Raw genomic sequence first — 13,458 nt, forward strand, 5'->3', positions numbered from 1 at the left:
ATAGCCTTCTATTTATTTTTTATTAAAAAATCTTTTTTTAAACTTTAAAGCAAAAAAGTAGTGAGAGTACTATTTTTTTTATTACATATAATAATAATAATAATTTTTTTAAAGTAACTTTAAACTGGGCCATGTTGACCTTCAAATTATTTTTTTAATTAATCAAACCCCATGACAGGTGCTTGCTTGTTTTATGTGCAAACAGTTGGGGATTGTGAGGTGGAGAGACTATGTGAGGCGAGACGGTTGGATGAGAAAACGGCCGTTGGAGCGTTACTTGGGTTTTTGGCTGGCTGTGTGGTCCTTTCCCTTTGTCGACGTCCTGGCAGGCCCATGCAGGTCGCCTGCTGTAGATGACTAAATCGAGGGGAACTGACTTGCACGCAAAGGCTTTGGAATGACGCAAAAGGCTTGTGGAGTGCAACAGAAAAAGGGAAACAGAAGGCAAGATCGAGAATTGCCAGAGGCAGGAACAACAGGTTTTCCAGTGAGAGAGTGAGACAGGCGTCGTCAGGACTGACTTGAACGGCAATTTGCGAGATGTGTTAATTGTGTGGAGCTGGCACAAAGAAGAGCTGTCAGGCACAACTGTTCGCACGACAGGTTGGGGTCACGTCGAGTTCAACCAGGCAGGTTTACGCTCAAGGAAAATGCCACCATCTTTTTATTTGTGGCTCAAAAGAGAAGGGAAGTGAAAAAGTTATATACTGACAGAGGTAACCTAAAACACAATAAATATCCAATTCATTTAAAAGGTCTCAATTATCGCCTAAACCTGAAGCCCGGAAGAACAACAGAATAGTTGTGAGAATGTCACACACGTGATGGGAAAACTAATATTAAGTGACTGCAAACAATATTGAGTTCCAGGATCATTATCAGGCTCCTGTAGAGCTTGATGATGAGCTGATTATTTGAATCAGGTGTGTTAAAAAGGGGGAAACATTTAAAACATGCAGGACTCTAAGCCCTTGAGGACCGGAGTTGCCCACCCCTGCCCATATATGATTCCTTAACCCTGCTATTTATCCAACCAGAGCCTTCACACTTAACCCCGAGCCGTCCTGCAACTAATGATGATAATTTGATGCCAACATCTGTCCACAACAACAATTTCCATTACAAAAGCATTTCCTATCGTGAAAAAATATCCTACTTACTTAGCTGACCTTGGCAGTGTGCGATGGGGTGAAGACGGCGGGATATTTACGATTGCTAATGAGGGTTAATAGCCCCCCTCGCTCAAGGGCGCGGCAGTGTCTATTTTCCGGGGAAGCAGACCGGTACCCCCGCTGCTCTCCCAAAACGCAGGCCGGCGAGAGAGCGCGGGTGAAAAATGAGATGTTTTTGGTGAGGCGGCGGAGGGCGGCATGCGAATGCTTGTTCCCATTAATGTTTGCAGCCGGCAGGACAAACAGAGTTGCTAGTTTATTGGGTTCTTAAGATAGTCATCATGCTATGAATAAGGCAGAGCATGGAGTAGGATGTGGAAAAAAAAGTGTGGTTGTCTTCAGCACAGGCGTAGATTTCATTTATTTATTTATTTATTTTACTCAAAGCCATATTCTACTGAGCAGCCTGGACTCGTATACCAACATCTACCAAATGATCAAGCCTGCCAATTTAGCTCATTTGAAATGACATTGCTATAAAGATCAACTGCAGCTCAATTTTCATTGTACAGTCGTGCCTTGACTTACAAGTGACCCGACTTGAGTTTGTCGAAATGTGAGCTATTAACTTGCGAGGAAAAAAATTGACATACGAGAGATTTATGGTGTCAGTGGACTCAACTTACTTCATAACCAGCAGCAACCACCCCCCTACCCCCACCCCTCGGCCCTATACTAAGAGCCTACGAGTACACTGCGCCTGGGTAGCCAAGGTGTGCACACCAGAAGGAGCAGCACAATGAACATTAAATTGAAGCAAAAACTACTCAATTATTTACCTTTTATTTAGTTATGTCATTACTTGTTTTAAAAACTATAATATGATATTTAATAAAAACACTGTTGTTTTTTTAAATTAAATATCATATTATAGTGTCATTTTCATTATAATAATAATGACCATAAATAATCATATTTATGGTAACTGGAATGGATTAACAGCATTTATATCCATTTCAATGGGGAAAGATGATTTGAGATGTGTTTAAGGTCCAGAACAAATAAACTCGTATTTCCGGGCATCATTGTAAATTAAATTTGTTTAAGTTGCACTAGTTAGAAATGTGGCAACGCAAGGCAGTGCATGTGAAAATCCTTGCACAAAACATGTGTTGCTACCATTTCACTGCAGGTAGACTATCAAAATATTTGTTTTTTTGCATTCTAAAAATGTGAGAGGCAATTTCAAGTCAAATGTCATAAGTGGAGAGAAAATGGAATGGAAGAGGAAAGTGGACAGAAAGACAATTGCGTGCGTGTATGCAAAGGGTGGAATGAAACATGAACTAGTAGACAATGGAAGCAGCAGGGAAGTGAACATGAAAAAAGTGGACATGGCACAGCTGCAGTTGAGGTACCTGCTCCTCCGCCAAGACCACGTCCAGGATGTTGGGCTGCCCGCGCGGCTCGCCGTTCTCCACCAGCGTGTAGGCCACCTGGTAGCCTCGGATCTGGCCGTGCTGCTTGCTCTGCAGCGGTGGCTTCCAGGTCACGCGGATGGCGGTGGAGTTGACCGCCTCGGCCTCCAGCTTCCGGGGCGGCGCTCCTGGCACTGGGAGGCAAAAAGAAAGTTGACCAAATGCTGAGTTTGCTATTTTCCCCGTGCTTTGATGAGAGAAAGGACTGATTTAAAAATAAATTAAAAAAAAGCAGTGTTGGCGGTGGATCAACAGCAAGTTTGGACCGGCAAGAATGTGGGCCAGCATGTGGGTGCTGTGACGGCATGAAAATGAGCTGAACTTCAAAAAAGATTCATTACAGGCTGATTTCTCTGAGGAGAAGCAAACAAATGAAGAAGAAGAAGGAGCAAGGGAGTGCGGTGCTCCACTTAAGAACCTGGAACGTGTGTAAACAGTGAGAGAGGGAAGTGACAAAGAGGCAAGTCCCGAGGTGATGAGACATAACCTGCAATACATTTTAAAAAGTTGAAACGAGGAGAAAAAGGGGAGAGTAAACCAACATGGCGCCCCTCATTAGCTTGTTATTGATCAACAAACGAGACACAAAGGAGAAGCAAAAGAGGAAGAAAAAGTATTGCATCATATTTGCATCAATCAGTAGTATACAGTCTTTCCCAAGTAGTTTCAAGTAAAGATACATTTTTGATAGGCAAGCATCTAACCAAATAAACTCCCAATATGCTGAACATAATTATTGTAATTAGACGAAGTCCTGCGCAGGTTTCTGTTCAACAAACAAGCCTGTCTCATTTTGTGTTCATAGCATGTTTTAAGATGAGACATTGTATCTCAAAGCTAGCTAGCTAGTGAGGCTAACCGCTATGTTGTTCTGCAACCAGCCTATTTTTGTGCTATAGACCCACACAGACATATGAAGACTGTGTCATCTTGTTAGCAGGACATTTAGCTGCTCCACAGAGTGTAATCGTTTGCAATGACAGCAAATGAGTAGAAAGCCCTCCATAAATTAGCCAACTGGAAGACGAGATGGGAAAAACAACAACCTTGACTAGCGATTAATTAACGTCAAGCTTTAAACAAGTAGTCACTTCAACCTCTATTTTCTACACCTGACTACTTCCCGTACTTGCTACTTTTTGTCAGCCTCTATGGATGACGACAATGTAAAGATGATGTAAAAAGAGAGAGGTAAAGTCAACCATGGTTGAGATTTTGATTGATTGATTGATTGAGATCTTGGGATTTCTTATAAGGGGTGACAAAATAGGGACAGCGTCTTAAAAAAAGAAAAAAAATCGCAATGTTACTTGAAAAAGTACAAGTAATGTGTATTCTTTCAGTTAGTATCATTAGTTAAAGGGGACATTTCTTTACAATATGATTTATTTTCTGATTAATATTGCATTTGTGCAATCTGCATTAAGTAGGAAAAATCGACCCGTTTTATACATCCCAGGGGTCGGCCACTTGATGTCGACTTAAAATGGCATCACAGTGCCTAAAAGGGCTCAGGTAACGAATAATCATGGCTCAGCTTGCAAATGTCACATGACCAAACCCAAAACGGTCTTTACCTGAGCACTATGATGTAATTTTCAGTCAACAGCAAGTGGCAAGCAATACAAGGCAAAATGGCCGCCCACTGAAATTGATTTTTTTTTTTTTTTTAATTGGTGGACTTTTCTACTTCTTTCATTTTCCAAACACAATATCAATTAGAATTTCGTTTTTAGACTAGTGTGGGTGCATAAAGATTTTTTTAAATTACCCGTTTAACTTTTTGTTGTTGTTGCTCAATTGACAAAGCCAGCACGTTTTTCTTTCGCTCAAAACAAATATTATAATATAACTAACAGTAAAAATGCATTTTTACTCAAAAATACATTTCATAATCTGTACTTTTTTACTGTTACTTCTGTATCCTTTGCCAGTCTCAACTATATACCATATAAAGCATTACGACGTTGTGAGTGAGTGACTTTTGCCATCTCTGGCGTCAACCTACCATCCGGCTGAGTTTTCATCCTCACCGGGGCGCTCTCCGGGCCCGGCCCAGCCTGGGTGTGAGCGCGCACCCACACCTGATACTCGGTCCAGCGCTCCAGGTCCTGGATGACGTAGACTGAGGCGGCGGCGCCGATGCCGCTCACCTCGTGGCGCTCCGTGTCCTCACCGCTTAGCGCCTGGTAGCTGATGGTGTAGCTGACGATGACGCCGTGGCGGCGGCCGACTGGCGGCGCCGCCCAACTCACCTTGAGGCTGGTGGAGCTGAGGCTGAACAGGTGCACGTCCTGGGGGGGAGCCGAGGGGGCTGCGAGGAAGGGTGTGGAGGGGGTAGGGGAGCACAACCACAAGGGAAGGGATGGGGGGTGGATCAAGCAAACGTAAAATAAAAACAAAAACACAAGCAAACTGAAGGTAAAAAAAAAAGAAGAAAGGAAGCCTTTTGTCATTTTTTGAGCTGGAATTCAACAAAAGTATTGGGACAAGTAGCAAGGAGTCTTCCAGGTAAATATTGAGCTCTTTTCAGCTGTTGTTACTTTTACTCTGCCTTTCAAAGCCAGCATTTTAATGCCGTTTTTCACTGCTCTGTATTAACAGCACCAACATGGGTTGGAGTGAAAAGTCAAATTTGCTGCCTACTAAACCTTAATGTCGGAATGGGAGCATGAGTCAACAAATTTGATAATTTGGCACAAATTGTGCTACTGTATATAAACGGCACTGACGTGGAACGAGGGTTCAAAGTCAACCCAGTATTTTTCTGCCTTTTGAGGTATTTAAAGCACTATAATCAAGTGTGCATTTTGGGTACAGGGACTCTCCGCGCTTCGCTTTTTAGCTACAGGTACAGCTGTGATTCAACTTTCTAATCACAGCAACACTAGTTGTGGGCAAATAAAAGGTTTATAGCAAATTCTGCCTTTTGCGGTAGTATGAATTACTGTCCCAGTCGCTGGTGCTGTTGTCGTCAATTGCACCTAATTATCTACTCGCTCGTCAATTAACTTTGATGGGCGAGTTTGACAGATAAAATAAATTAATTATATATATATAGGAAATTTTAATTAATTAATGACATTTATTTAATGATTGGTTTATTTAATTCCATATTTAATTAATAAATTACATTAAACATTTTTATTTCTTTTAAAAAAATAAAATAAATAAATAAAAATAAAAAAAATATTTAAATTTTTAATGGAGTATTATTTTATTTTATTTTGGCACTTTTAGTCCTCCATAGCAGTGAGCTCTGATGCGGATCTGTGTGAAAGAGGCTTGTTGATAAGGTTGCTCGATTATGGAAAAACTAATGATCGCGATTATTTTGGCAATAATTGAAATCACAATTATTCAAACGATTATTTTTGGTACAAAACAAAAAAATATTTAAGCATTTAAAAATATTAAGACAAAAAAAAAAATAGAAATACAAAAATGATGTAAGTTCCTTTTGCACCAAACAGAAGGTATTTATTTATTTATATTGCCAAAAACTTAGAGTTAGAAGTTAGAGTATAGCTTGTGCACTGTGCAGTAGGATGATCATTTATTTTTTGGTACAAAACAAGAAAATGTTAAAAAAAAAAATTAAACACTATAATTATGCAAGTTCCTTTTGGATGAAACAAAATTGATTCAATTATTTATTTTAAAATTTAAAAAAGGTGCAAATGTATAAATTTAAACAACTCAACTCAAAATTTGTATTTTTTTTACGATTATGTTGATTTTGTAATTGTGGAGTGTAATAATTGAAATTGTAATTGAGTTTCAATTAATTCCACAGCCCTAGCTTGTGATTCATATCAAGTGTTCATAGTGTTAAGAGTCCGTAGCTTTTATTGGACCTTGCCTGATGCACTGGGACAGAAAAGAACTTCCCCAAAATGCTGCCGGAAAGCTAATGGTTCAGGAGTTACGGTGATTTAAAAAACATGCATCGTTTCCTGTCGGGGACGACAGGTTCATATTTTGAGGGTTAATGGGGTTTGTCCCAATATTTTTGTCCATTAAAAGTATATTGTTCGCCCAGCAATTTAAGCAATATCAATACAAAAAGCTTTCTCAACTACAAAGACGCTACCTCTGGACTGAGAGTTTTGTTCTATTACATGGACGGGTGTGTGTGTCTGTAAGTGTGTGTTGTTGCACTTCATATTACGCGCGGGACCGTGAAACAATGACAACAGCAGGGGCAGAATATAAAATATCCCAGAGAATTTTACAGGTCAGTGTTTTCATAAAGATGTAATTTGCCCTGAACTGCTATCTGCTTCCCGCTGCTCCCTCGACGAAGCGAGCAAACAACTGCGCGAGGGCGCGAACAAGTGTCAAGTGATGTTTGCACGTCGTTGCCCAAGAAGCAGCGTAGCGGCGGTTGGGATTTTACTAACATATGGAAAGCCGCATCCGGACGAAGCTGCTGCTCATCAGTCGTTACGGCTAATTAACAGCCACAGCGTGCGACGGCGAGAAAGCTCCAAAGTCCAGAGGTATGCATTGTAACACAACGGCATGCATCTATCTTCAGCACAACACCTATTCAGCACCACAAAGGGGAAATAAGATGGGATATAAAGCGAGCATGCCTACGAAGTGTCCTTCTTAAGATGCAGCGCGATGAACAGTGAGCTCCAAATGGGAAGCTGATATACTAATTAACCCCAAGGGACATGTTGTGCCGTTCCCCTTTTTTGCAAGCTATTTGAATGAAATCCGTCTGAATAGGCCCAAGGAAATTCTATGGGAGACACGTGTTTTTTTTTTTTTTTTAAATCATCCTTTGTTCCATAAATTAGCCCAAAATGGCAACATAACACAGACAGAACATTTGGTCCTAACGACAAAATACATCCTATGAATAAATGCCATTTTTTGATTGATGACATTTACCTTTGTCATTAACTTAAACTTTTTCACTCCTACATGTTGACAATTCAATTTGGACTTTCAATGTTTGTCCTGAACTAGTTTATCTTCATTCAAAGCAATCAGCAATGTTTCACAATTGTTTTCTGCAAGGGTGCTACACTACTTAACTGATACAGTAAGTGTGCATCATTATTAATGTTGTTTTTAATTTTTATATCAGTTGGTGCTACTTTTATCCAATTCAAACATGCAGTAACATTTTAAGCCTTTTACCTTTTTCCTTCAGAGTTTTGCTTCTGAACTGGTAAGTGTCTCACGATTACAAGTACTGTTTGACAATGGTGTGTATTTAAGGTTTTCTCAATATACACATCAAATGTGACCTTTGATTTTGAAATTGCAAAAAAACAAAACAAACAAAAAAAATTATCATTCTTACATCAGTTTTCGGGAATGTGATCATTTTTGACAATGACGGTGAATATTAAAAGACCTCTCAAGGGTTCAAGTCAATTTAGTGGAGCAGAAAAAGCTTCTGTATTACATTTAGGCACTCAAACCCATCGCATATTATTCTCTTGACAAAAGTCGAATCAGGAAACACGGGAAATACACGTGCCTCGGGGGCAAAAAAAAACAAGCGCGCAAAAAAGACGAGGCGGAAAACCTAGATCAAATTAAAGATAAAGTAGTTCTTTCTCTTTCAAATGTAAAATAGCCTGATACATTTTTCACACTTTTAACCACGCACATGATTCAAGGGCTTCTTTGAGGGATTGACGATGAGTCAGCCAATGCCATAGAAAACATAAAGGGATTCATGCAGTACATGCATGGTGGGATTCTTACTAAGTGGATGTGATGATAAGTAGTGGGGACACATAAAACCTACCTTTGACGCTGAACAACAGAGCCTGGCCCTCCAATGAACGGACAGCGTTAGTGTTGGTGACAAGGACGGCGGATGCACAGACAACATTTGATGCTGTGCTAAAATTGACTTTGACACTCGGTAACCCACGCTGTCTGCCACTTTAGTAACTCAACTTTGCGTGTTAAAAGCGATGACCTCGGCCGGCTGGCGGGCGACTTTTATTTGGTTAGCGGCGGGAGAGAGAAGATAAAACAGAATAAAAGATGACTGACTTACTGGACTGGGCGGTGCGAGCCTCGATGGCCTGGGTGTAGACGCCTAAGCCCATTTCGGAGCGGGCAGCCAGGGAGAAGCGGTAGACCGTGTCGGGCTTGAGGCCGTCCACGGCGTAAGAGCCGGCCGGATCGAAGGTCACATGTATCTGTTGAGTTCAGAGTTTTGGAGTCAAAATAGTTGAAAATTCAATGACAGAAATAATCTGTGACATTTTATTAACACATATTGGAACAATAGGAATGAACCACAGGACCCTTTGCATGCATTTTAGAGTCGTTTACGCGTAGGCAAATCCCCAATTTGCAGAGTAAATCATCTGTGTTTCTAACACAGGTGTCAAAATTAGTGTGCTAATTTTTAGTTAATTTAAAGTTCCTTTAATGCCACCATTTTTTTTACGCGTGATTAATGACCACCCCTTGCTTGGAAAGCCTGTACTGGGGGAATTCATGTTGCAATGCAGCAGACACGCGTCCATGTCAAAATTTAGCAGTAAGAAATTTAATAATAATGCATATACTTGTGGAGACTGGGGTCAAGTTGTATTTTACAATTTAAAAAATGTGCAGGGTTTCACAAGTTATTTCATGTTAAAGATTGGATATCTGTTGACATGAAAAGAAAAATGCACTGAGCTGCCATCAATGTCTTACAAATGCAATTATGCCATCTCGTGGCAGAAAAATTACCTCAACACTCGTTTTTTTACAGTGCAGTACATCTTTTTAATTTTAACTCAATTTAATTATTATGAAAATGCTGTATCAATAAATACATGATGCAGCCATATTTCTATTTAACATTTTTTCCACTTTTATGCTAACAAGAGTATTTATTGTATTTAGGACAGATATAACATTTGCGACTAATCGTGAGTTAACTATTGAAGTCATGCGATCAATTACGATTAAAATTTTTAATTGCCTGACACCCCTAGTTTCTAACCTTGTTTTCTGTGCCGGCCTCCCAGTACTGCAACTCGTACTTGATGATGGGGTCCTGGAGGGGCCACAGCCAGGAAAGCAAGACACGAGTGTCCAGCTCTGTTTCAGCCACGAAGCCCGACGGCTGCGATGGGACTGAGAGAGAAAACAGAGATTAAAAGAGAATGTAGCCAAAGACGGACCAACAGGGGGCGTTTGGACACTCACCTCCCTGCTGGGTTTTGACCTGAAGGACCTCGGATGGCGGGCCATCTCCCACGGAGGTGAAGCCCAGCACCCTAAGGCTGTAGGTGATGTCGGGGGTCAGCCCGGAGATGGTGGTCAGGCTGCTGTCGTCCGTGTTGTGCTTGTGCCAGGCGCTGAGTGGCGCCGTGTGGTCCGAGCTGTAGTAGATGCGGAAACCCCGGATGTGCCCGTTGGGCTCCTCGGGCGGGTCCCACTGGACCAGCATGGTGGTGGCGCTCAGCATGCGCGCTTGGACACGCAGCGGGGGCGACGACGGGGCTTGCTCGCCCGTGCGTGTCGCCACCGGCTCGCTGGGCGCACCGCGGCCGATGTTGTTGACTGCCATGACGCGGAACTCGTACTCCGAGTAGGGGCTGAGGCCGCCGATACTGTAGCGCGTGGTGGCGACGCCCTCCACCTCCTGAAAGCCGTTGTCCGATGCCTTGGCCCGGTACTGGATCATATAGTAGGACACGGGTTCCGGGTTGCCAGAGTCCCATGTCAGCGTCACGCTGGTGGCTGTTCTCTCGGTCACCATGAGAGAAACGGGTGGCTTTGGCAAGGCTAAAGAAAAACAATGAATTGGAGAACGGTTTGTGTACAAATACAGGTATAGTGGTGCCTTCAGATATGAAACGTATCCGTGATTAGACTACGGCAGTGAGAATAAGGTTGTGTTTGTTGTTGTAATTTATTACTCAAAAATTTTAATTACCACACTGCAGCCAAGTGTGTCAAATGTAAAAGATAAAGGGAAAAAAGAAGAGAATGAAGCAACAAAAACAGTGGATTAACAAGCAGTGAGAAAAGCGAGCCCTGCAGCCAAGAGGACACTCTGGGCTCACTGCAGCAACAGCGTAAAGAAGTACTAGCAGGTGTGCACCTTTCTTTTGTGTTTTTTATTTCTTGCTTATCTGGGTCATGGCACCAACTGAAAAGTTCTGAGGGAACTTTCACTAGTCTTTTTACCTTTAATGCTTGAAATATTATACTAACAGTGACTACCAGAATATTGCATATTCTCAGATTAACTATTTATTGAATGCACAAATAATTGAGACACGGCTATAGAGCCTTTTCTCTGCTAGTTGTGGAAGGTCTAATCCAGGGGTGTCAAACTCATGTTAGCTCAGGGGCCACAAGGAAGAAATTATATATTATTTTACCAAGTGGACCGGACCGCTAAAATCATGGTATATCAATTAAAAACAATTGGTTTCACTGTGTCAGTTATAAACAGATGCAGCCCAGCCCTAAATAGCGGGGCTCAACTGTAAATGTATTGTTCCAAAAAATAACACAAATGGAACACGGCAGCACTTGGCCCATATGAGTTTTGGGAATGTTATACTGTATGCATATATATTGTTCCCAGAATGCATTGTGTGGCGCAGTTAATGAAGTTATAGGACGTTAATCTATGTCATATGTGTCTGTGTTACCAGTTGAATGTGTGTCGTATTCAGCAAATTTTTCTTTGATTTATGTTGGTCTATGTTTTTATTTGATCTTTTTTTCAACAAACCGTAACTTAAGGTTGTGTGTAAAATAATGACATCCAGGTCAGTTCTGTGTACAAACTGTATTGCTCATGTGAGGATTGCTTGCACTCACACTACCTCGTAGTTGCCGTCGAGAAAGCTTCAATGGTGAGCAGACCCATTCGTAAGACTCTCACCTTTGACAGTGACCTGCGCCGTGGCTTCGATCATGCCCAGCGAGGACATGGCCACGCAGGTGTAGTTGCCCGACTCGCGGATGTTGGTGACCTCCAGCACGTTACGTCCCATGGGCATTTCCTCCTCGCGGGTCAGCTCCTTCAAGCCCATCATCCACTTGACGTAGGGCATGGGCGAGCCCACCGCCACGCACGTCAAGTTGACGCTGCCGCCCGGCATTACTTCCTGGTTGGTGGGCGGGATGGAGAACCTGGGCGGAACTCTGCGTACTGAAGAGAAGGGACGGGACAAAGGAAGGAAATAGTTAGGATTTTATAAGTGCGATGATGCTTTGACCTCGAGTTTGTTCTTATTTGGCAAGTCAACGAGATTGTTTTCAACATGCAGTACAACAAAAATAAAAAAATAAAATACAATAGAAATATACTGCAACACTGTATTGACGACCAGAAAAGGAGTAAGAAAAAGTCAAAACTTGAAAACATATAGTACATCATAAAAGGACAAAGTCCTTGCAATTTGGCGTCGCTCATCTGCCTTCAGTGGTATAATTGCTTCAAATTTGGTAGCAATTGGACAAAATCTTTAGGACAAGTTTATTTTTCAATAACCCTAAGAAATGGTCAAAAAATGACTACAAAATGTCTGTTATGAAACAAATGCCAGACTGCCTGTCGTCTTGGACATGGGTTCATTTGTGGGTTGTCTTCTCTGTCATGCTCAGCTGATAAAAGCTAAAATTGAAATATTTTACAAGTTAACATCATCTGCCACGTGTATATGATTGAAATTTGGTAGCTACTGGACAGTAATAGTTTTTAAAAGAACCATAAAAATGCTAACAATTAACCTAAAATGGCTGCTTTGACCCAAAAGGTCAGAGAGACTTTTTGTGTGTTTTTGAGCATAGTTTTTGGCATGCCTATGACATTTCAAGTGTGAATTTTCTCCAGGGTGCTATAGAGTCAGATTTTGAGAGCTTATGGCCAAAACTGCTATCAAATGTCCATTATCAGCCTGCTTTATGGCAAGCCATCAAGCTTTTGCTGCCATGCTGTGCCCACACGCACTGGCGAAAATAAAAAAGGTCCAATCTGTTTTGTGTACGTGGTTCGAATTTGGGAGCTATCTGACAAAATCTCTACGTCAAGTCCATTTCTAATTACCACACACCCAACCAAAATGGCAGTCTTTCTGAGGCTTTTTGAGACTTTTTTGTGGTGTATTCCAAATGTGCATGCCTATTAAATTTTATGTTGCTAACGCAAACTGGCTTCGGGGGGCTGAATAAAAAAAATAAAAAATAGGCTCTGGGCTGCTCCCAAGCCAATTTTGGGGCTAACCCCACCAAAAGGGAATGGAAAAAAGCAAAGAAAAAAAAGGAATTCTGCGAGGGACGATGGTTAGAGTTGCATCACTGAGAGACCCTGCAGTGAGGGGATTGTGTAATTCTTCCTCCCTCTTGCCTTCTCTCTCCCCGCTCACTTTGGCTGGCTTGCTGGCTCTTTGTGCAGTGGTGATATGCAGATGGGCTGACATTAAAAAGGGGTTCCCATGGAGACGAGAAGGCCCGCTGACGTCGCCGAGGGACAAGGCAAACACTGATGCGGAGGCTCCAATGTGCCATTCTGAGAAGCCAGGCCCAGAATAAACAGGCAGACAGCATTTACATATGACTTGTTTCCAGCGTTTGAATGCCGACAGACAAGAGAAGCCTGCCATTTTCAACACTCCTGGTAACTTTTTGTAAACATCGGACACAACAGTGAAACCCAAACTTTATAATCGATAACATGAAGCACGGCATGAAGAGAATGCTTGGGAGGAGGAGCTGTGACTTCTTTTGATTATGGAGAAAAATGAAGCTAAGCCAAACATTTAGCTCCCCAGTGGGATGCCATTATAGCTATCCCGATACTGCTAGGTGGAATGTATTCAAAACCCGATGGCATTAAGCTATCCCTGCAGATTTCACTCTGCTGCGCTCCC

The 13,458-nt window shown here is 41.8% G+C and overlaps 1 protein-coding gene across 12 annotated transcripts in view; it reads right to left on the reverse strand.

Annotated features, from left to right (window-relative positions):
- LOC147180940 (receptor-type tyrosine-protein phosphatase F-like) overlaps positions 1-13,458 on the reverse strand; it is a 255,476-nt gene that overhangs the window by 72,735 nt on the left and 169,283 nt on the right. For 9 of the 12 annotated variants that reach the window (XM_086074986.1, XM_086075061.1, XM_086075025.1 and 6 more), the window contains 6 exons: positions 11,469-11,738; positions 9,773-10,354; positions 9,567-9,700; positions 8,622-8,766; positions 4,599-4,904; positions 2,531-2,724 (listed from right to left, as the gene is read on the reverse strand). In XM_086074986.1, coding sequence (XP_085931112.1) covers positions 2,531-2,724; positions 4,599-4,904; positions 8,622-8,766; positions 9,567-9,700; positions 9,773-10,354; positions 11,469-11,738 — 1,631 coding nt within the window. The remainder of the gene's footprint in view (positions 1-2,530; positions 2,725-4,598; positions 4,905-8,621; positions 8,767-9,566; positions 9,701-9,772; positions 10,355-11,468; positions 11,739-13,458) is intronic. The other 3 variants (XM_086075071.1, XM_086075052.1, XM_086075043.1) reach the window with 1 other exon arrangement.

This window comes from Leptonotus elevatus, chromosome 1 (assembly GCF_054856555.1).
Source record: "Leptonotus elevatus isolate MCC_2025b chromosome 1, RoL_Lele_1.0, whole genome shotgun sequence".
NCBI classification, from domain to species: domain Eukaryota; kingdom Metazoa; phylum Chordata; class Actinopteri; order Syngnathiformes; family Syngnathidae; genus Leptonotus; species Leptonotus elevatus.